This window comes from Microtus oregoni, unplaced genomic scaffold (genome assembly GCF_018167655.1).
Source record: "Microtus oregoni isolate MIOR12 unplaced genomic scaffold, Mior012 000012F_ref0000307, whole genome shotgun sequence".
NCBI lineage: Eukaryota > Metazoa > Chordata > Mammalia > Rodentia > Cricetidae > Microtus > Microtus oregoni.
This window is the reverse complement of record NW_024543071.1, coordinates 16,625,079-16,648,584: the sequence shown is the minus strand read 5'-3', so window position 1 is coordinate 16,648,584 and position 23,506 is coordinate 16,625,079. Positions and strand designations below refer to the sequence as shown.

Genomic DNA, 23,506 nt, shown 5'->3' with positions numbered 1-23,506 from the left:
TGTCCCCTGTGAAACACGTCCTGTGACTGAGCGTGGGCTCAGGCTCTCAGCTCTGTGCGTGTGACTGCAGGTGTGAGCTGGTCAGAGCATTCTGGATTTCTGGTGAGCATCCTGAGCAGGTGGGTGGGGAAGATTCACTGCTGGCCTTTGGTGCTAAGTAAGAAGGCAGGCTGTGCACCTGCTCTTGTCTCGAGATCTGGGGGTGGAGCCCAGTCCCCCCTACGACACACATTCACACACTACTCCTGGTTGAACGGAAAGAGAAGATGGAATTGTGATGGCCACCAATGAGATGTCCCTATCGTGCGAATACCACAGTGTGACACATTTGCCACGCACATGGGTCAGTTTGGGTTTAGACTTGGTCTTCTCCTATTTTGAGAATGGTTTGTGTGCTCTCGGAAGCTTCCCCAAGGGACCCAGGAGAGAGAAGCGAAGGGCTGTCTGCCATGGAGACAGCAAATTTCTGGGTGCCAAAGCTGGAAAGACAAAAAAAGAAACAAATTTCCCTGGCCAAAGTTTGGAAACGGGCTGGAAATACTCTCTCTAGGAACAACTGTAACAAAGGTGGCTGTCTTAGCATGTGCAGTATTTCATGGACTTACCTTAGGTGACTGCAAGCTTTGCTGGCTGTCCCCTCCCCTCTCTCGCCTTCAGCCTTCATCTCCTCGTGGGGCAGCCTTGACTAGTCAGCTCTGAACTCTTTATCCCTTATTGGTGGTCACGATGTATGTCTGAGCAAACACCAGACACAGTCACCAATGACCAGCTCTACCTACCCTTTAAATCCCAAGCCTGGAGAGGTCCCCACACAGCAGACTGAGTGGTAATGCCGCCTGTACAGCTAGCCAGGTACACAGCACACGGTCACCTCCCGACTCAGAGTTCCATCCATCTTCAGTCGCTGCAGACCCGGATCCCAAACCGCACTCAGAGCCTTCAGAACAGGATCCAGGCTTCCGGGGAGCCAAGATGACGGTCCACCTGCCACAAGAGGTCAGCTTTTCCCCAGGGATTTTCCCACAGCCCAGGATCTTTAGCATCGGGTGGAATTCTGCTGAGCGGTTTGTAGGGACCAGAGCTGAGAGTGGCAGAGGCATCTTGAACGTCTTTTTGGATTTGCCTGACCTTCCAAATGAGGAATGTGGAGTTTATTTTGGCAGTTGACTGTGAAGAAGAGAAACCCCAGCCAGCCGGTACCTTTCTGCATACATGTGTGTTTCCCTTTATCGTTGCTAGAGGCACAAATATTTTACCCACGCTCCTGCCCCCTCACCTTGAAGTTTTATTGTCAACACATTTTTGTGTAGTTTCTAGGGACTTTTTTCTGCTCCACCTAGGGGTGTACCCTATCTTCATATGATCTGGACACTGGGGCAAGGGTCTGTGCCTCTACTGTCTTGGCTGTATTACAGGGGCAATAGATCCCTTAGTACCCTCATGTACCTGTTCTTGACTCTCCACTCTCTCTCTTTGAAGATGTCCAGCAACTGTGGCTCTACCACCATCACAGAACCTCAGCCCTGGGGTCAGCAGAGTGGAGAAGAGAAAGTAGATAAGATGCTCCTCCACCCAGAAGACATCCGTCCTGAGCTGAGAGAAGATATACATGACCCCAGCTACCAGGATGAGGAGGGGCCCCCGCCCAAGCTGCAGTACATCTGGAGAAAGGTCATCTTCATGGTCCTGGTGCACTTGGGGGCCCTGTATGGGATCACATTGATTCCCTTCTACAAGGTCTACACCTGCCTCTTTGGTGAGCAGCTCCCCTTGTCTTGGGCCAGTACCCCAGCTTTCTCCCTACTTTTGAATGAAGTAGACTCTGACTCATAAAATTAGCCTCTCTTTATCTTGATTTTTTCTCGAATCTTCTCTTCATTTCTTGAGATACTAGTAACTGAACTGGGAACAGAGCTTTGTGGGATTGGGATGCAGAGTGTCGTCTCTGGGGGTGCTTGAACATGGATGTTAAAGCCTATGAAGGGTGGAGAGACAAACACGGCAAAGAACTGGCAGTCTCTGAAAGAGCTTTTTTGTTCAAAAAATTTCCTGTCTTAGCATTGCCTGCCACAATAAAACTAAGGTCTTTGCTGGGAGCCTGATGAGCGGCCCCATGGGCTGTTTGCTTAGTCAGGAGACAGAGCAAGGAGAGACTGTTCAGATGGTTCAAGAGGAACTCGAAAGGAATAACCCACAAAAAAATCTGTACATGATTCTGGACAGGTCAGGCATGTTGAACCCAGGGGAAGGTGAGGCAGCCTCCATACAGTCTGAGTGCACGGGGGTGTGGCTCTGGTGCTCCAGGTAGGTCCTGTCAGTCAATGAGATATTCCTCAAATGAAAAAAGAGGGTCCAGAAAGGGTTCTTTGCATTCCTCGGGTAGTTAGTTCCTGTCCTGTCTCTGGAGACCCTGACAAAGGGCCAAGAACCTTCTAACCTTAGTTACTCTGTCTCCTATCCACCCCTCCTTGCCAGGGACAGCCAGGCACAGAGAACAGAGTCTTGAGAAACCCTGATGGTGGTCAGGCTGCTGTAACAAGGAAGATAGTTGCTACTGTGTCCCTTGTCTGCTAGCTCAACCGCTCAGGGATATATGGGTCTGGGCTGATGCGGGGCTGTCCCGGGACACATACCTGTGCCTTCAGGTGGTTTAACTTATGACTCCTGATTCTCCGATTAGGAAGAGGGGACAGGGCTCTGCAGGCCAGGGCCCCTAACTATTTTTTGAGGAATGACGCACCTGGAAGACACAGGACTTTCTGGTAGCTGTCTCTAGGAAGGTAGTGATGTAGAATGGCTGTCCCTGCTCTTGGCCTCTTAGTGCCTCCAGCAGGTGAGCTCTGGTCCTTGGAGCTTCATCTTAGTAGTTCTGTGGGAACTACAAGAGGAATACCCTTTCTCAGGGCCACAGCTTTTCCAGGTACTAAATGGAGATAATGCTTTGTCATGTTTAGGAAAGTTGTGCTCTCTAGGTTGTGTGTTTTCCCAGCTTTTCTTCTAACTCAGCTACTTTGAGAGCCTTCTCTCCTGCTGGGATATTAACCTGGAGGGCTAAAGGGGAAAACCCTCTAGACCACTACGGCCTCAAGCAGTCCATCCCTGGGGCGGGGGGGGGGTCACTGAACTAACCTACTTGAACCGAGCTGTCTGTCTGACAATCAAGAGGTTGAGAAGCACAGGCCACACAGTGTTTGGGGTCTTGTCCAGGTCCCCTTGTACTTACTGCTTATGCTTGCAAAGCCAATGTACCAGAGATACCTGTGACAGGAACTAACACGGGCACTTTTGGGTTCTGAATCACAGAACTCTGGCTCATCTGCAGTTCAGGGTCAGATCATACATGTGGGAAGAGCTCAATCTAAACACAGCCAGAGCAGCAAATCATTTGGGCCTGGTCCCAGCTCAGAGGGACTGTGACCAGAACCTTCCTTGGCAGCACACTGGCTCAGTGATCTTTGTGGTGACCCTGAGAAGGAATGGGATGCAGCGTGAGTGGGGAGAGGCTGTTTGGGAGACTGTTATTTCTTGGTCTAGAAGGACACAGTTTATACACTGTGTGGTGACTTCAGCCTGAGCTACGTATGCTTCATGGTTCTAAGGAGCCTTGGTTTCCAGCTGCCCACAGGAGTGAAGCGCCGTTGGAAGTCTCCTCCAAGCCCCCATGGGGACAGCCTTAGTCAGGGGACAGAGCAAGGGGGGAATGCTTCCTTCCCTATTAACCTTCTAAGCCTTTGACTTCAAAGATGGTGAGGTAGGACATGGTACCCACCCTTAGACCACGACACAGCTATTACAGAGTTGACTTGCCCTACTATGGGCGCCACCAGCTGCCAGCTTCAGTGTTACCCAGCATTATACTGGCAGCAAGCATCCAGACTGACAGAGGAACATGGCAAAGGAGTGTTTGGGATCTCGGCATGGATTTGGGCGGCTGGATGGCACAGCTGGAACAGTGCCTTATTATCAGAAAACTGAGCTTCAGCCAACGGCTACAGTTTGCCATAGTGAGATTCTGGGTAAACATTTAGCCTTTTCTTTTTTTTTTTATGGCTCTTTTCAGTTTATTGCATGAAGGAGTTACACTAGTCCAAGTTAAAAGTGGACCCCAAATGGTTACATTATACAAGCTGTGAGGTTTTTAAACTTGTGACAAGGGACAGGAGGGAAATTCTACTCATTGCAAGGAAATCCTCACTTAAGCTTCAGAGTCACAAGCACTTAAAACCCATGAACCTTCAGCTGATCGTCCTTAGCCAGTCCAATCTCTATTAGGAACTGGCATATGTTCTTGCGCTGGTCACCCTGTAGCTGAATTACTTCTCTATATTCTGGATGCTCAATTACAGTACCATTGCAGGCAAATTTCTTCTTACACGCCTTCACTAGTTTCTTTTTATCGTAATCATCAGCGATCCCTTGGACAGTGGTAAGGGTCTTCCTACCGTTTCTCTGTTGAATTCTTATATGGATATAATCCTCAGTGCCAGCAGGAAGCAGGTCATCACCCTTACTTGCATCAGCAAAGGGGTCGAAAGAGTGGACCTCGGTGGAAATGGCCTGCGGAAGGCGGCTGCAGGAGAAGGCGGGCGGGGGGGGGGGGGGGGGGGGGGCGAGGGGGGGGCGGAGCGTCAGGAAGCAAGGGGGCTCGAGGGGGAGGCAGCTGAGTCCTCGGCGGTGGCTCAGTGACTGGGGCCACATTTAGCCTTTTCTATGGTCTACTTCTTCAAGATGCAGAAGTGATCACACCCACCTCCCAAGGTGTGCAGTAATTGTGAAAATATTAATATTTTTGGTGATGCTCAGGTCACTGTGAAAACATAGCTCTGGTAGGACTGACTCACCCTGAGATGGGCATGTTGCCTTCCATTGTATTGAAACGCTGTTGTCTCAGCTGGTGAATTGGCACAGGCCTGTGATCTCTCAGTATTTCTTCACATTTGGGGTTGTTGTAATTGATCAAACGGAATTGCTCTGATTTCTGTTTTTCAAGGCACTGGGGGACTAGTCTGTGGCCCTGAACAACTTAGAGGAAGGTCAGAGTTGAAGGGTTCAGGGGTACCACCCCTGCAGACAGTGAGAGTCCTGTTGCTCGTCTTGATTCCTTTCTTCATTTCTGGGGCTTCCGAGCTTTCCTCCATATCTAGATAGAGGCCATAGTGGGGCTACTCAAGTGTTCGAAGCCACAAGATAACAAGACCGAAGCATGCCAAGGTTCAGGGAAAAGGATCTTCACTAACTTCTGAAGAAATAGCAGACTAGAGAGTCAGGGAAGGGCCCTTCCACCCTAGGCCTGATAGGACCCGCAATGATTGGTGACTCTCCTGCCATCTCCTGACAGGAATATTCTACAGCATAGTTGCTGGTTTGGGTGTCACAGCTGGGGCCCATCGCCTGTGGAGCCACCGAACTTATAAAGCACGGCTGCCCCTGAGGCTCTTCCTCATCCTGGCCTACACCATGGCTTTCCAGGTGAGAAGCTGGTAGAAATTCCATGTCTGCCCTGTGAAGGCTGGGGGAGTGTGCTGCAAGTTAGCACCTCCAGAGGAGCCAACAGCAAAGCCATTATCCTCATCACTTTCCTGTAGTCAGCACAAGAGCATGCTCAGTACCAAGGTGCACACAGCATGAGACATCTCAGAATCAGCAGGATGGGAGACAGGAATTAACTGGAAAACTCTCCAGGTATAGGGTCACTGTGTTCCCCGAGTTCCCCACGTAACATACTGTATGGGTTGTCTGCTGTGGCTGGTCCACTTAATTTACGAGCTATGGCTCATCAGTTAACCGCTGACATTGGTTTCTTTGTTGGTTTGGTTTGGTTTGGTGTTTTGAGACAGGGTTTCTCTGTGTAGCCCCAGCTATCCTGGAACTCACTATGTAGACCAGCTGGATATTCACCTGCTTCTGCCTCCCAAGTGCTGCGATTAAAGGCGTGCGCCACCACCACCTGGCTTGACTTGAGTTTCTTTAATACTTGGTGAGCAAGACATTCATGCTGTGTCTATCTCAGGAGTCAAGTGGGAGAAAAAGTGATCCGCTACAGACTTGGGGACTGCTGCAGATATGAAGAACACGTCAGTGCAGGCAGCCTTTGTGACACAGATGATCTTGTTAAGTTCTCAAAATGTCTTAGGAGGTTGAGCCCCATTTTGTACTTGGACACTAGGAGGCCGGAACACTATGGTCCTATGAATGACTGTCGTGCTGGGTAAGCCAGCTGTGGAAGCTTGCCGAGGCAAAGCTATAATAGAAACAAAGGAAAGGATCAGGGGTCTGACTTCGCTGTTAGACTCCAGCAGGGAACTCAGGATAGCTGTGGCATGGGGCTTAATCTCAACGAGAGGAAATGGCTTGGTGAGACTTGAGTTTCTCAACTTATGTACCTAGTCATTTCTACCCTAACAAAGTATTCCTCAAAGGCTCTGATGTCCTGGGGGGACAACACCGAAATAGAGACACTGACACATCTGTGAAGGGATGGAAGGAGTCACACATGAGCCAGAGGTTGCTTGGGAAAGGGCTGAGGCTCATGAGTTACACAGGCCCTGACGCCGGCTTGGGTGAGTTGTCACCCGTAAGGGCATCCGGAAGAATATCCCTGTACCTCTGTGATGGAGCAGCATCCTGGGATACCAGGGCACCTGTCTCACAGTCTCTGGACCCAATGCTCAGGATTCCATCAGGAGCTTGTCTCAGTTTTTCCTCAAGAGCTAGCATTCCCACCCTGCCTCTCTGGGCTTGTGGACTTCATTGCTGCTCTCCTCTCTGTCTCCCTATCACACAACCAAAGGAAGCAGCAGTGTGATTCCTGGGGCTGGAACTGTAAGTTGCTTTCTTCCATAAGCTTCAGGGGCAAATATGCAGAGGATGGTGTTCCTCAAGGCCTCCTTTAGGCCCGAGTCCTGGGGATTTTTGTGAGGTGAGGGTCTTGAGTCCTTGCAACCTCTGGGTGCTGGATTCCTCCAGGAGGGTTTCTCTTCTCAATACTAGGGTCCTCTTTCCTGTTCCCTCAGAATGACGTGTATGAATGGGCCCGAGATCACCGCGCCCACCACAAGTTCACAGAAACACACGCTGACCCTCACAATTCCCGGCGTGGCTTTTTCTTCTCTCACGTGGGCTGGCTGCTCGTGCGCAAACACCCGGCCGTCAAAGAGAAGGGCGGAAAATGGACATGTCTGACTTAAAAGCCGAGAAGCTGGTCATGTTCCAGAGGAGGTGAGTGAAGAGGGGTTACCCTGGGAATGTGGGGTTTAGGGATCCTGCTTTTCCTATCAGAGCACATTAACTAAGTGAAGGATTTCACTCAGTGTGCATACTGGCCATCGTTCTGAAACACAGTTCTCGAATGTCTCACAGGCCCACAAGCAGGGAGTATTGCTTTTTCCTTTCTCTCTGAGGTATTTCCATGAAACAAATTGAATGAGTCAAATGTTCATTGACTTAGAATAATCATGGACACAATCACAGAAATAATGGAGCCCTTTGGTTCGAAAGGGCCATAGCCTAAGGCAGGTATGCAAATAAGTGTGAAAGGTTTGTGGGCCAAGACTGCGTAGTAGGAATGCAAGGGAAGAGTTGCTAGAAAAAGCAGCCTTATGAACAGCAACGATTCTGATGTTTGTGTGGGGACAGGGACAACACACCCAGTGCACAAGACCAGCTAAAGCCTGAGACTAGAAACACGGGCCATCTCCTGGAAGGAGCTCTCTTGGCATCATGTGGCAGAGATATGCTTTAGAAGGGCTGCCCCAATACAGGTGAAAGTAGCCCTTGCTTGACAGGTGAAGATCAGGGAAACAGGTTAGCTGTGGAAGCCCCAGGCCAGGAAAGCAGAGGTAAGAGTGGAAAGGAAAGGAGCTGGATACAGATGATGTAGAAGAAGGTGAACATGAGACCACTTAACGGATATCCATCAATTCCCTTGTGATGTCAGTGGTCTGCAGTGAAGAGTGAGTAAAACCTCCAAAGGGACATAGAGGCCAGTGGTGGCACATGTCTTTAATTTTAGCACTTGAGAGCCAGAGACCGGAGTGATGGAGGAAGGTCATTGGCTAATAAAGGAACTGCCTTGGCCCATTTTATTGGTTAGAGGATAGGTGGGAGGAGTAAACAGAACAGAACGCTGGGAGGAACAGGAAGTGAGGTCAGAGTCTCCACAGCTCTCCTCTCGGGAGCAGACACCTGAGAGAGACGCCATGCCCCGCTCCCGGGCAGACACACGCGATGAAGCTCCGACCCAGGATGGACATAGGCTAGAATCTTCCCGGTAAGCGCACCTTGGGGTGCTACGCACAGATGATTAGAAATGGGCTAAATTAATATGTGAGAATTAGCCTAGAAGAGAATGGGCCAAGCAGTGCTTAAATGAATACAGTTTCCGTGTAATTATTTCGGGCATAAGCTAGCCGAGCAGGCGGCTGGGGTGTTGGGGATGCAGCCCCGCCTGCCCTTATTACTACACCGGAGGATATCTGTGAGTCTGAGGCCAGCCTGGTCTGCAGAGTGAGTTTCAGGACAGGCTCCAAGCTACAGAGAAACCCTGTCTCTGTAGTAAACTCTAGAAAAACCAAACCAAACCAACCATTCAAACAAAAACCAACAAAACAAAGAGACAGGGAGCTGCAGTGGCCGAGGGCCCTCAGTTTGCCTCCTGAAAGGCAGAGCAAAGATCTGGGGGTGGCAGCAGGAAAGGAACACTTGTCACACATTCTGTGTCAAAGGTGGACTCAAGAAGGGATCCCACAGACAACTGGACAAGAGCCCAGGCAGTGGAACTTAGCAGATGAGTTTGTGGCTTTAGGCTGACTTGTTTGGCCAACATGACTTTACACTTTGTCAAAATGAACAATGGACTTCTAGTCAACAGACCCATGTCCTAACCCATGTTCCACTAGTATTCCTTATCTAAAGACAAGGCTGGAGAGATGACTGGGGGAGGGGGAGACATCCACAGGTCCACCTGGCACCTCAAGGTCTGAGCTGGCTGCAGATACCTACAACCCATGTCATGAGTCTTTTTCTGTCCCACCAGTCAGCTCCCCAATAATGACATGGAGACATCTTGTTGATTATGAAAGCTTGACCTATAGTTTAAGCTTGTTTCTAACTAGCTCTTATAACTTAACCCATGGATTTTATTTTATTTATTTATTTTATTTTATTTTTTAAAAAGATTTATTTATTATGTATATAGCCTACATGCCAGAAGTGGACACCAGATTTTATTGCAGATGGTTGTGAGCCACCACATGTAAATCCAGTTCCAGGAGATCCAGTGACATCTTCTGACCTCTTTGGGTACATGCACATATGTGATACAGGCAGGCAAAGCACTCATATACACTATATATTTGTGTGTGTGTGTGTGTGTGTGTGTGTGTGTGTGTGTGTGTGTGTACAGGGTGAGATAACATATACCCCTCCTGTATTCATAGTGTAAGAGAAAAGACAGCCCAGCCCAGTGAACGTAGACCTCTCAAGTGTACTGCGGCCCCTCTCCACAGACTCAGTATGTGGTCTCTCCCAATAGGTACTATAGGCCAGCTGTCCTGCTCATCTGTATCATCCTGCCCACACTGGTGCCCTGGTACTTCTGGGGTGAAACTCTTCAGCACTGCTTATATGTCATTACTTTCCTGCGGTATGCTGTGATACTCAATTTCACCTGGCTGTTGAACAGTGTTGCCCATCTCTATGGATACCGGCCATATGACAGGAACATTGGCGCCCCAGAGAATGGCCTGGTTTCACTGGTATCTTTGGGTAAGTCATCAACTCACACGGAGACTACATGAGGTGGGTTATTGATTAGAGCATTAAGGCTAAGCCAGAGACTCCAGATTATAACTTGTATGATTACTTTGGATCTTGGATTTCTACTCTAAAATGAGTCCCAATCCGTTGGTTTTCATTTTCCAAACCATCACTAATTGAGACTCAGTTCCTTTAATGCCTCCTTTCCCAGTCATTTCTGAGTTAGGTTGCATTACTGGGGGGCAGCAGATGTGTGAATGGAACAGTACCATCAATGGAGAGTAAAGCTTTCTGTATGCAGGCCTGCTGCATATGTAGGAAAAAATAAAGGTAACCTTGTTCCGTCAACACCAGCTGTGCCCCACTGCATTTCCCGAACCTTCCTCTAGCTTTCAGGTGCTTTCCATTGTATATTGTCTTATTTGATCTGTGTTGGAAAACAAAAACAACCTACTCTACACGATTCTGAGATTTCCATAGAAATGGCATACGATGTGAAATACGCATCCTATCAGAAATAGGCAGGTATATGTCCTGTATTGGTGACCAGGGTCAACACAGTGAGTTTCCCCAACTCCAGAGTTGTTATGAGCTCAAAGTGACTGCCAGGCTCTTGCTTAGTCTCTGTTGTTATTCTCCTCTCTATATCTGCTCCTGTCCCTCTCACCTCATCCTTGACAGCCCTAATCTTTTTGTTTTGTTTAACTACCTGTCCCATAGTCATAGGCTCATGTTCTTTGACAAAGATGACCATTCTCCATAGCTTTCTTTGGCTAGCTCTTCCTGTCCTAGCTGTTACCCATACAGCTAGCCTCTTCTCCCCAACTCAGAGACTCTGTGTGTGTGTGTGTGTGAGAGAGAGACTCTGTGTGTGTGTGTGTGTGAGAGAGAGATTTCATGTGTGTGTTAGAGAGAGACTCTGTGTGTGTGTGTGAGAGAGATTTCATGTATGTGTATGTTAAAGAGAGACTCTGTGTGTGTGTGAGAGAGAGATTTCATGTATGTGTATGTTAGAGAGAGACTTTGTGTGTGTGTGTCAGAGATTTCATGTATGTGTGTGTGTGAGAGAGATTCCATGTGTGTGAAAGAGAGAGACTGAATGTGTGTGTGTGAGAGAGGGAGGGGGAGTAAGGGAGAGAGACTCTGTTTTAAATGCCAGCAGTGGGGTCTGGTTAGGTCTCACTCAGTGCCTCCCAGTGAAAGCATGTGTGGAATTGAGTAACCGTGTGTTAGTACCTTAGCCACACCATACACAGAGCGATGCACAGGGGAGTATCCCTGTTTGGAGCCATTTGATTGGCAGGAATTCCTTCACCGTATTCGTTTTCTGTATAACTCCCATTATCTCAAGGAGTATTTTTTAAATTTATTTGCATTGGTGTTTTGCCTGCGTATATGTGTGAGGGTATGAGATCTTGAAGTTACAGTTGTTAGCTGCCATCTGGATGCTGGGAATTGAACCGGGTCCTCTGGAAGAACAGTCAGTGCTCTTAACCACTGAGCCATCTCTCCAGCCCCTTGAGGAGTATTTTGGTGTCTTAATTTTTAGCCAGGGTCTCATCAGGGTCTCACACAGTAGCTCTGCATAGCCTGGAACTCACTATGTTGTGGGTTCTTTCAGAGTTCAGCTATGTGGAGCCTGCTGGCCTCAAACTTACAGAGATCTGCCTAACTCTGCCTCCTGAGTGCTCGGATTAGAGGCACACACCACTGCGCTCTGCTTTTGGGGCTATTTTAAAAAAAGATTTGTATATATGCATGTGCATGAGTGTTTTGCCTGTGTGTATAGGGTATATACCATGTGCATGTGGTACCTGTAGAATTTAGAAGAGGGTATTAGAGCCCCTGGACCTGGACTCACAGATGGTTTTGAGCTACCTTGTGAGTGCCAAGAACTGGATCATGGTCCTCTGCAAGAGCAGTGAGTGGCCTTAACTGCTGAGCCTCTCTCCAGACCCTGGGCTTATTTTTCTCAACTTAAAAATGTTTTAATTAGTATGTATTAATTACATATGATGACGAGTGACATTTTAATTAGTATGTATTAATTAATTACATGTAATGACATTTTCATACGTGTGCATGGTTTCCACTATTCTAACCCTTCACCCTCTCATGCCCCTCCCATTCCTGGTAGTCCCCTTCCTCACCCTAAGTAGTCCGTCCTCCTACTTTAATATCTTTTACATGTTCATGGCCTGATGAGTTTTATTTCTGGGGCGCATGGGAGCACAGGTTGAGAGTTTCTTCCCTGAAGCACGGACACTGGCAGGTGGCTAGACCACCATAGCTCCTCAACCATTAACTGTGTGTAAATCCTCAGGGAGGGATGGTGCCCCAGGAACCCTTCCGCTTGCCATGTTGGAAGGTTGACCAGCTCTGACGTGTCCAGCTCTTAGTTAAATCACAGCTGCCGTGAGTTTGAGATCACCACAGCCATTCCATGCCCAGAAGTTGGTATTCCACAACGCCTCCACCCTCGCCCACCACTTCCTCTGGCTCTTACCATTCTTTCCACTCTTCTGACTTCCTCTAGAGCTGATTTTATTTTTGGGGATTCAATGGCTTTTCTTTGTCACTGTCTCCCTCCACCTGAAAAGGGTCAACATTGTTGGAATTAGTTCAGAAAGAAGAGCCATGCAGAGAACAGGAAAACACCACACGAATTACAGAGATAATTTCAAATCCAGAATTTCTGTTTCTCCTTTATCCTGCAAGATGCCCATCCTAGGAGTTTCAGAATCTCAAGTGTTGGAGAGAATGTCCGAGTGCTTTCAGAGTTCCGTTTTCTTAATGCCTCCCCTACCCTAAGGAAAAGCAGTCAGAGCAGTATCCAGTGAGCCAGGGGTGGCTGAGGAAACTCCCGTCATTGGCCAGGACTCCTTCCTCTGTCCACCTCTACCCTTCCAGAGAACAGTGGTTCATGGGGAACAGTATGACTTACTCCATCTAAGAAGCATAGCTACAATGGTCTCCTCTCCTCTGCTCTGTCCTAACCACAGGCACCCAGGTGCAGACCCCATAGAGCTTGGGCCCTCTTTCCTGAGGCTCTGATACTTTCTACCATAAAATCTGTTTGCACAGACCTGGCTTCTCTCCCATCTTTTTATCTTATGATAGAAACTTCCTCTGACAAAGGCTCCCAGACAGGCATGTGTGAGCAGAGCCCATCAGCCGCTTTCCTGAGATTCCTCTGAGGGCAATTGTTCACTTTAGAACACAAGACTGTGGGTTCATCTGTTGACTCAACAGTGAGCTTCTTCAAGGTTTGAGGTACCTGATTACCTTGTTAGAGGTGTGCTCAGAGCAGGAGGCAGCAGTCACTGAGCCCCCTAACTGCTCTCCGTGCTTCTCTTCCAGGCGAGGGCTTCCACAACTACCACCACACCTTCCCCTACGACTACTCTGCCAGTGAATACCGCTGGCACGTCAACTTCACGACCTTCTTCATCGACTGCATGGCTCTCCTGGGCCTGGCTTACGACCGGAAGAAAGTATCTCAGGCCGCTGTCTTGGCCAGGATGAAAAGAACTGGAGATGGGAGCCACAAGAGTGGCTGAGTTTGGGGTCATCTGGGCTTCTGTTCGATAGACCAGCTGAGCCAACATTGAGTGTTCTGTTACTACTGAATAGTGCTACCAAAGCCCACTCCTGAACAATTATTTGGGGGGGGGTTGTAATGATTGTTCTGTCTCTTTAAGAGACAAGCCACACCCAATCCCTCCCCCATTCGCCAAGGCAGGCTGATCTTTAGCTTCCAGCCTGAGCTCTTTTCCTGCCCCTCTCTTGAAGAGGCAGCTTCCGCCTCACTCCCCACTTCTCCCCTTCCCCCTTCTCTATCTCTCTCTTCTCTTATCTCTCCCTCTCTCTCTTTCTCTCCTCTCCTCCTCTTTTCCCTTCCCCTCCATAACCCACCTAATAAATGTCCAACTCCACTCTGTATGGTGTGTCTATCTCTCTCTCTTGCCTGCCCCCCCACCTCCACATGGAGATATGCCACATGGTCTTGTGCACCGTCCCTGCCTGGCCGGGGACCAGCCACTTTTGGAGACCTGCCAGCGTGGCCTCATGTGCAGTCCCTACCTAGGATCGGCTGCTCCTGCTGCCCACTGCCCACTCCTGGGGTCTTGCACCGTCCCGGGATTCTGCAGCAAGCTGCCGGGGACTCACAGCAAATACATTTCAGGGGTTAGGGTCTTTCTCTGATCTACTGGGCTCTATAGACCAGGCTGGCTTCCTGCCTCTGCCTCCCAATTGCTCCAATTAAAGGCAAGTGTCTCCATGTCCAACTCTGCAAAATATTCTTGTCAAATATTCAAGGCAATTCTCCATTATGATGCTAAGCTACAGATCTCTCTCTCTCTCTCTCTCTCTCTCTCTCTCTCTCTCAATCTCTTCCATCCCTTATGCTTTGTTCCTATTATGCTTGTCTTTCTTTTCCCCTTCATTGCTTCCTTGAGAAGCAGCTGGTGAGTGCTTGGTCTATCTTCCAAAGGCTTCACAACCTTTCTGATGTCTCAGTGTAAGGCAGTTCTTTGTCTAGGTATTTCCCCAAAGCTAGTGATACAACAAAACTTTTTAGGAAGGGTCTTGTTAATTGTTTTCAGTTCACTCTTCGTTAAAGGAAAGGGAAAATATTATTTGTCGTCATAGAGATGCTAAAACTGGTAGTCATGGGTGGGAAAGCATGCAAAGTGTGACTCAAAAGCAGGGATGGGGCAAGGTGGGCAGTAAAGCAATAGAAGCACTTGCCAGAATCAGCCCTAGCTCCCTAGCTCCCACAGATGTGGAGCCCTGAGCAGGCAGTAACGATGTGCTAGAACTTGATGGACTGTTTCTGTGACTCAGGATGGTTCAGACTGAGAAGAAGTAAAGAAGAAGCATTTGGTTAGCAGGAAAAAGGTCTTATCTGAGATAGAATATTTTTGCTTTAGTGACAAGGAGCTTTGTTACATCATAGAACAGTCTTCAGATGAGATGTGTCCAACTTGGTAAAGCAGCAACTCGTATAGACACACATGATCGTTGTGCAGAACATGGAGATGGAGACACACATGATCATTGTGTAGAGCATGGAGATGGAGACACACATGATCATTGTGTAGAGCATGGAGATGGAGACACACATGATCATTGTGCAAAACATGGAGATGGAGACACACATGATCATTGTGTAGAGCATGGAGATGGAGACACACATGATCATTGTGCAGAACATGGAGATGGAGACACACATGATCATTGTGTAGAGCACGGAGATGGAGACACACATGATCATTGTGCAGAACATGGAGATGGAGACACACATGATCATTGTGTAGAGCATGGAGATGGAGACACACATGATCATTGTGCAGAACATGGAGATGGAGACACACATGATCATTGAATAGAGCATGGAGATGGAGACACACATGATCATTGTGCAGAGCATGGAGATGGAGACACACATGATCATTGCGTAGAGCATGGAGATGGAGACACACATGATCATTGTGCAGAACATGGAGATGGAGACACACATGATCATTGCGTAGAACATGGAGATGTTTCACTAAGATGTCTCCCTCTGAGAATATTACAGTGGCTTATAGTACATAGGTTACCTGCTCCTCCCGTTACTGACAAGAGATGGAAAATTTGGTGGGCAGCTTTGCAAAGAGAGGGTTCTGAGAACACACTGCTGGGGATCCAGAAGTTGCTGAGTTGCTGAGTACCAGAATGAAACCAGTTGATGCTGGTAGAGCTAGCTATCCTTGGATTTGAGGAGTAATTAGACTTTTCTCCATTTTGTGCCCCTCACACATTCTTGCCCTCTCACCATCCAGCCTACACCTAAGACTGACTAGGGGAAGATAACCAACCTCTTAGCCGCCTAATTCTTAATTTTTTTAAAAGATTTTTTTATTTATTATGTATGGTGTCTTGCCTGCATGCATACCTGCACCCCATAAGAGGGCACCAGATCTCATTATAGATGGTTGTGAGCCATCATGTGATCGCTGGGAATTGAACCCAGGACCTTTGGCTCTTTCTTTTTTTTTTTTTAAAATATTTATTTATTTATTATGTATACAATATTCTGTCTGTGTGTGTATGCCTGCAAGCCAGAAGAGGGTACCAGACCCTGTTACAGATGGTTGTGAGCCACCATGTGGTTGCTGGGAATTGAACTCAGGACCTTTGGAAGAACAGTCAGTGCTCTTAACCACTGAGCCATCTCTCCAGCCCAGTTGCCTAATTCTTGATTCTTAGTTGCCTATTTTTTTCCTTTTCTCCTGTTGATCTCTTTGTTCCCTGATCTTTCTCCTTTCCCTCAGCAGGAATCTCTTGTGTACATTCAGGGTGGTCTTTCTTCTCCAGACTCGATACTCAAGGGCATAAACTTTCTGCGTCTCTACCAAGGAAAGCTGTTGAACACTTTGGTGTGGCTTCTCCATCCTTCTCCCTCTCCCTCTGTGCACCTCAGTCACATGAATGACTTTAGAAAAGTTCAGCAAACCTTCTAGAAATGTCTCTGGCTCAGGACTTTAAAACTCATAAATCCCAAAATGTTCACGTTCTACCAGTGAGGCACTGCACAAGAGTGTTTGTAACTAATTCTTTCTGTGTGGATCAGAGCAGAGAGCATGGTCAGCATCTCCAGCCTATTCAAAAATGTGGTCCACATGCACCAGTGCTCACAGGGGATAGTGCAATGCTTGTAGGATGAGGAGTTACTGGGAGGAGTCTGTTACTCACCAGGAAGCACCAGAATGAAGGACAGAAAGCTGAGTGCCTCACTCCAAGAAAAGGTCTCAACTCTTGAAGCCAGCATGTGCTTGACATGAGCTCTGAAACGCTATGACCTTTGCTGAACCGAATATCTTTCATCAGACTAACCTGCTCCCCTACCGTACAGCCTTGAGTAGACCACGGTATGGGAAAGTGTGGAAGAAATCATAACATCAGTAGTCTGAAGACCACGGGCCTCTCCCGTCTCTCTTGCTCAGTAGGTAGGAATAGGCCTGGCCCTTCTCCCTGTGCTAACTGAAGAGGAACAACCTGCTCTAAGGTAGCCTTGCCCCTGAGGTCTTGGTCTCATAGAAAAGAACAGCAGAGGTCAGATTAGCTGACCTGCACACCCTTTGCTGGTGTCTGTTGCGAGGTTGTAATTACATAGATCATCAGATGCCTGCTTAATAATATATGGATGAGACTGGCATGGTGCTCCATGACTTTAATCTCAGTGCTCAGAAGACACAGGCAGGCATATCTTTACAAATTTGAGGCCAGCTTGATCTACATAGAGATCTACATAGCGAGACTCCATCTCAAGCAATCCCCACCCCCATCCCACCCAAAAAAATCCTATGAATTTTATGCATTTTTCTCCTTTCCATTCTAGTTCTGCCCCATAGGTCTGATCCTTGCATGTCCCTATACAAGTCTGGATGGCTATTTTTGGCCCATCTGTGTATTTGAGATTCATACAGGAGAGCAATGTCTCAATAAAGAACTCTATTTTCAACATTTTCTTTCCCCTGAGATAGGGTTTCTCTGTGTAACAGCCCTGGCTGTTCTGGAACTCACAGAGCTCTGCCTGCCTCTGCCTCCTGAGTGCTGGGATCAAAGGCTTGCACCACCACCACACCACCAGCTTGTTTTCAAGATTCTAAAGCTCACTTCAAGTGACATGCTAATGAGAAGCTCAGGCCTGATTGTGACTCTCTGATAGTTATTCCTTGTGGGTGCTCTAACAACACAGATACTGCGCCCTTTCTTACTCACGGTGACTGGAGCCTGCCACAGACTCCCGCTGTACCTGAGATCCTGCCACACTGCACCTTGTGTAAAACGGAGCCTGGCTGAAGAGTTGCCAGTAAGTGATTGGCAGGATATCCTTCTGGGTTTCAGTTTGGAAACTTGCTTAGAGTTGTTTTTATTAAGTGGCCACATTTGGTAGATGGTGGAAATAATTTTAATTTATCCCCTTTTCTTTTCTCTTCCTCCCTTGCGCTCGCTCTCTCTCTCTCTCTCTCTCTCTCTCTCTCTCTCTCTTGGTTTTTGTTTATTCAGATCTAGAAACAGTTGTAGTATTGTTGGTCCTAATTTGGTCTCTCAAACACACCAAGCTACATGACAAAAACCCCACTACCTCATCTTCTTTGTTTCCCTCCTAGCCAATTGGAGACAGTCATCCCAACCCTCTCTGGAGGACACTCCCTTTCTTCTTTTCCAGGGCTAGATCCCTTAAAATGGCCACATTCCAGCCAGTCATTGCTGTCTTTGCCCGATCAGAGCCATCTAGCTTATGCTCCTGGGGTAAATACATCTCATTTGTGCTGGAATTTGGTGTCTGGGTGTGTTCGGTGCCAACTCTGAGGCCCCTTTAAGTATAGAGAAACATTTCTCCCATCCCTGGCTTCAATAACCTCAGTGTCCTCTCTGTAGAAATACCTCAAACGAGGCCCTGTGAAGTCTCTAAAGCAAGTATAGCATGCCAACCTCCATCCCAGGGCCAGGGGTTGGCTTTTCACAGGAGCACAGTCTGCTGTGTGACTGTGTTAGTCACCGTTATATTGCTGTGAAGAGACACGTGGAACATGGCAACGCTAATAAAGGAAAACATTTAATTGAGCTTTTCGTTTCAGAGGTTTAGCCCATTATCATCATGGTGGGGAGCATGGCCACACACAGGAAGAGATGGTACTGGAGAAGCAGGTGAGAACTCTCCACCCAAATCTGCAGGCAGCAGAAAGAGCTACTGGGTCTGGGTTGGGCTTTTAAAAGCCTTAAAGCCCACCCCCCAGTGACACACTTCCTCCATCAAAGCCACCAGTTCTAATCCTTTCAAATAGTGCCACTCCGAAAAACAAACAAAATCCAAATCTGTGAGCCTGTGGGGGCCATTCTCATTCAAACCATCATAGTGACCTCTGCTTTTATAATAAACTTATTGGTGACAATGAATCCATGTCTGCCAAGAACATTAATCTGTTCCTGAGGACAAAGTGTACCCGAGCTACAACCCCTTCGGGGTCTCACCTCAACAGTGTTACACTGGGGATTACACTTGTGAAGCATGAACTCTGGGGACATGCTGAGTCTGTTCCACTGAACACGCTGCTTAACTATACTACACCTCAAGTCTGCCTACGAGAACATGGACAGTAATTTTCATCTACGTCAGCGGGCCCATTAGAGGCCTGATTGGTGTCTTTTTTTTTTTTTTTTTTTTTTGCTTTTTCGAGACAGGGTTTCTCTGTGGCTTTGGAGCCTACCCTGGAACTAGCTCTGTAGACCAGGCTGGTCTTGAACTCACAGAGATCCGCCTGCCTCTGCCTCCCGAGTGCTGGGATTAAAGGCGTGCGCCACCACCGCCCGGCAATTGGTGTCTTTTTTAATAAAGCATTTTGGAATCCCTCAGCAAAGGGTTCTCAAGTCCTGTACATTTTTTATAGTATCGGAGTCTGCCGTGAATTTAGCATTCATACATCCTGGATGCTATTGGGCAATATGGTTTCCTAACAAGATCAAAGGCATGCATTGTATAAGTGGCGTGTAAGGAGAGACTGTCTGCCCACCGCTGCAAAGATGGATACAGCTTGTCCTTTCACTTCTTCCTCCCCCCAACCCCCCACCCCACGGTTAGGGTTAGGCGCCAGGCCAGACATAGCTGCTGGAAGAGGGGAGGGTTCGCAAGAGCCTGCAGCTAAGATGCCATTGGTCCCTGGCAGAGAAGGGAAGGGGGTTGGAGGGCAGTGAAGAGAGACATTTAGTTATGGTATATTGTATTCATTGAGCAGGGCATGGCGGCACAAGCACGCCTTTAATCCCAGTACTCGAGAGGCAGAGGCAGATGGATCTCTGTGAGTTTGAGGCCAGCCTGGTCTACATAGCGAACTGTATTACTGTATGGTGTGTATGTATAGGGGTGGTGTGTCATAGCTCTCTGATCCCCCGGAGTCTGACACCTGAGGTCTGCAGCTTCCCCGGGGAAGTGAAAGTGACACTTGCCACCCTCCTGGGATCTTGCTGGGCACCCAGGGACTCTGTTTGCCTATTTATAGACTCACAGGAAGGCAGGGCAGGGGTGGGGGAGGAGGTGCAGTTGCCATTTCTTCTATAGCAGCTGCAGGAAGGAGGCGGCCGGCTGTGGGTGAGCTGGCCTCAAATCCAACAACAAGCCTTGCAGAATCTTTAACATAGGTGAAGCTTGTTCTCCTCCACGCCCACCCCAGAAATGCAGTTCACACTTCATCTCCTCTAGTTCAGAAAGTTCATCAGTTCCACCCTAGCTGCTCACTGTTTCCGGAAAGAAATGTCTCGAAAGGGATAGGCTTCTATGAGCCTTCCACCTCATCTGTGGCCTGGTATAAACACGTGACGGGGACAGATCTGATTAGACAAGGAAAATGGAGATTTAGCCGCCAGCAGCCTCAGGAGAGAGTGACAACTTCTCTTCTGTCACAGACTGTGATCAGTTTGCCTGGAGCATTTTCCCAAGGTCAGCGATGAAGAATCATTCAGGGGTTACAGTCAGCGCTCCAGCCTCCTGGGGTTTTCCCCCCAGATTGCAGCCTTTGAGCCAGTCCTGTGTAGAGACGGGGAGACATTTCCAGAGAGGAAAGACGCTGCTGAAGGAGCTAACAGCTTTACAAGAGCGGGGACTACGGCTGGAAAACCAGAGCCAACGCCAGGCGGGATTCCAGAGCTTGCAAGGAGAGCCTAAAATCAGGCGTGCTTGAACACAGGGTTGGGCCACAAGGGGGAGTGGGCTGGGCTCTCAGCGAACAAAGGCTGCATTGTGCCAAGTGATTGCAGGAGTTCAACTCCCCGCCGTGGCCGGCCCAGGACACAGGCCTCACCAGGCTCTGCCTTTGAACATAAGTGTGTATTTCCATGTGGAACCAAGTCTAGAAGGCCAGGGATGTGGGAAGCAAAGGGATTTGCCAGGCTGCGTGAAGGGAATTTATTGGATACACCACAAGAGAACAGTGGACACAGAGAGAGGGACGCTCAGTGGAGGGAGTGACCTGGAGGGAAAAGGCCCGAGGAATCTCTCCGAAGGAGGCTTCACGGGAGCAAAGGTCTCCTCCAGTCAGCACGGAACACTCCGGCCCCTGCTTGCAGATGGGTTAACCAGGAGCAAGGACAGCACCATCAAGAGAACTTGTTCAGGACGGCCATGAACAGAAACCCAAATTCAAACAGTGAAGCTAAGTTCTGAAGGCGCAGCAGCAGCGTGCCTGGGAGGATGCAGAGTCGAAAGCAGCTGTTCTCAACGTGTGGGTTGCCACCCCCGTCAGGGGAGGGCCGGCAGACCCTTTCACAGGGGTCTCCTAAGACCATCAGAAAACACAGAGATGTACATTATGATTCATAACAGTAGCAAAATTACAGTTATGAAGTAATAACGAAAATAATTTTATGGTTGGGAGTCACCACAACATGAGGAATTGTATTAAAGGGTTACCGCATTAGGAAGGTCCAGAGCCACTGCCCTAGAGAGACACTCAAGTCACCTCTGCTCTCGGGACTGTGGAAACAGACACCCTAGGGAACCGGGACTTCTCCCAGGAATCTACCGGAAGAAGGAGAAAGCTGAAGCCTGGCTCCAGACAGGGAGAACATTTTTCCCAGAAAGAGAAGTCACATCGTGCCAGCAACTGGTCAGTCAGATCACCTCATAGGAGGCACTAAATGAGACCATGAGGCCACTGAGGGGCATGGCCATGCTTTAGCCTGGCCATCTCCATATGTGTTTTTTAAGCACTGCCCTCGGGTTGGGACTCTGAGAGGACAGGCAGGAGGAGCCATTGGATTTCTTTGTCCTTCCCAATGTAGCCACAATGTCTGAATCTCCTTCTTTCTCCTTTCAAATTTGCATTTATTTCTTTGGGGGGGCATGTGTGTGTGTGTGCTACAGGATATTGTGGAGGTCAGAGGACAATCTACAGGGGTTGGTTCTCTCCTTCTACCACACAGGGCCTGGGGATTGAACTCAGATTGGCACTTGAAGGTGGGTGACTTCGCCTGCCACACCAGTTCACTCTTAGAGTGAAAAGCGGAATTTTCTTCTAAGTAGGGACATGCCATTGTCTCATCCCTTAAGAGTTAACTCAGTTGGGTGGGTCCATGACCTGACATCAGGAAGGTGGAAATATCCTTAGAAAGGCAGGCTCACCTTAAGTGCTGATAAGAGGGAGATAGAATATTTATCCCTTTCTGCACCTTTCCCAGAGTTCCCACGCCCTAGAATGATCTGTGCACTGCCGTAAGATTTGCCTGAGTCTGCCCATCCCTCTGATGCATAAAGGTGTAACTTCCCCTTTTTCTTTTTCCTGTCTCTTTCTTTCCCATGCTGCCAGAACCTTAGTATTCTTTTCCCGGTACTCTGGGCTTCATTATTCTTTCTGTAAAGTCCCTTCTCCTCCATGAGGCTGCCTGCCACCATATGGCTGCCCTCAGACAAGATTTCCCCTCCCCCTATTCTCCTCTGGGCAGTTGCTGAAATTTCCAGCTAGCCTGCCTGGGATTTTGCTTGTTTCGTGTGTGTGTGTGTGTGTGTGTGTGTGTGTGTAATATTTGGGGCTGTTGGGGTCAGCGCTTTAACCCTCAATAACCCTGGTAACAAAAATCAACTAGTGTGAACTCATGGGAGAGGTAGGATACTGGGAGACTTGTAGGAAAGGAGATCCATTGCAGCAGAGACTGGTGGAGATCCACTCAGCAGAGACTGGTGGAGACCCACCGCAGCGGAGACTGGTGGAGACCCACCGCAGCGGAGACTGGTGGAGACCCACCGCAGCGGAGACTGGTGGAGACCCACTCAGCAGAGACTGGTGGAGACCCACCGCAGCAGAGACTGGTGGAGACCCACCGCAGCGGAGACTGGTGGAGACCCACCGCAGCGGAGACTGGTGGAGACCCACCGCAGCGGAGACTGGTGGAGACCCACCGCAGCGGAGACTGATGGAGACCCACCGCAGTGGAGACTGGAGCCAAAGATGAGTTCCAAAGGAAAACTTGGGAATGGGGAGCCTTGTGTGCCTCTTTCATCAGAGGAAGTTAACCCTGACAACAATTCTGAAGCCATTTTAACATGAATTGTCTCATATAGTTTTTGTTTGTTGAGTCAAGTGAGTTTTGTGGCTGACTGAGGTCACCATGAGCCCTGTGGATTTCAATAGAATAAATGTATATGGACAGGCAGGATAAAGAAAGGGTGGTGGCTGGAGAGGTGCCTTAGTGGTTAAGAGCACTCTACAATAATCTGGACAGGATTCCGGATCCCAGCACTCATGGGACAGGATGGGAGTCCTATAAAAACCTCTAACCCGAGTCTAACGGGGACAGAGGTAGGAAGATAACTGGGGCTTCCTGGCTTCCAGCCTAGCCAAAAAGAAGCTATCCTGAGGTTTAGGGAGGGAGGGACTGCCTGCAAAGGAACACACAGAGCAACCGAGGAGAAGAGCCGATGTCCTCTTCTGGCTTCTACGTGCACACATAAACACAGGCACTCGGCCCTCACCCACATATTCATACATACACACAGAAGATGGCCAACTAGCGAGCTAGATCTTCCTTAAAAATAAAAAATAAAAAATTTAAGAGTCCAGAGATGCAGCTCAGTGGTGGAGTGTTTGCCTGGCATTCATGAGGGCCTGGTTCAAACCTCAGCACTGCAAGCAACAAAGAAAAAGAGGTGTGTTTATTTTAAAGATAGTCCTTATGTTAACCACATAACAAAATTCTCCACTAGCAT

At 48.5% G+C, this 23,506-nt stretch overlaps 2 protein-coding genes across 2 annotated transcripts; one reads left to right on the top strand and one right to left on the bottom strand.

Annotated features, from left to right (window-relative positions):
• Nucleotides 1-972: 972 nt before the first annotated feature.
• On the top strand, nucleotides 973-13,316 carry LOC121454235 (stearoyl-CoA desaturase 4-like). The gene is given in 7 exon segments (XM_041661490.1): nucleotides 973-996; nucleotides 1,480-1,756; nucleotides 5,339-5,469; nucleotides 7,014-7,161; nucleotides 7,164-7,218; nucleotides 9,533-9,765; nucleotides 13,117-13,316. Coding segments are annotated over 7 exon segments (1,068 nt in total).
• LOC121454044 (eukaryotic translation initiation factor 1-like) lies at nucleotides 4,124-4,855 on the bottom strand. The gene is made up of 2 exons (XM_041661251.1): nucleotides 4,842-4,855; nucleotides 4,124-4,570 (listed from the first exon to the last, which is right to left on the bottom strand). Exons 1-2 carry the CDS (start codon nucleotides 4,853-4,855, stop codon nucleotides 4,219-4,221), a joined length of 366 nt encoding a protein of 121 aa, XP_041517185.1. The 3' UTR covers nucleotides 4,124-4,218.
• Nucleotides 13,317-23,506: the final 10,190 nt, after the last annotated feature.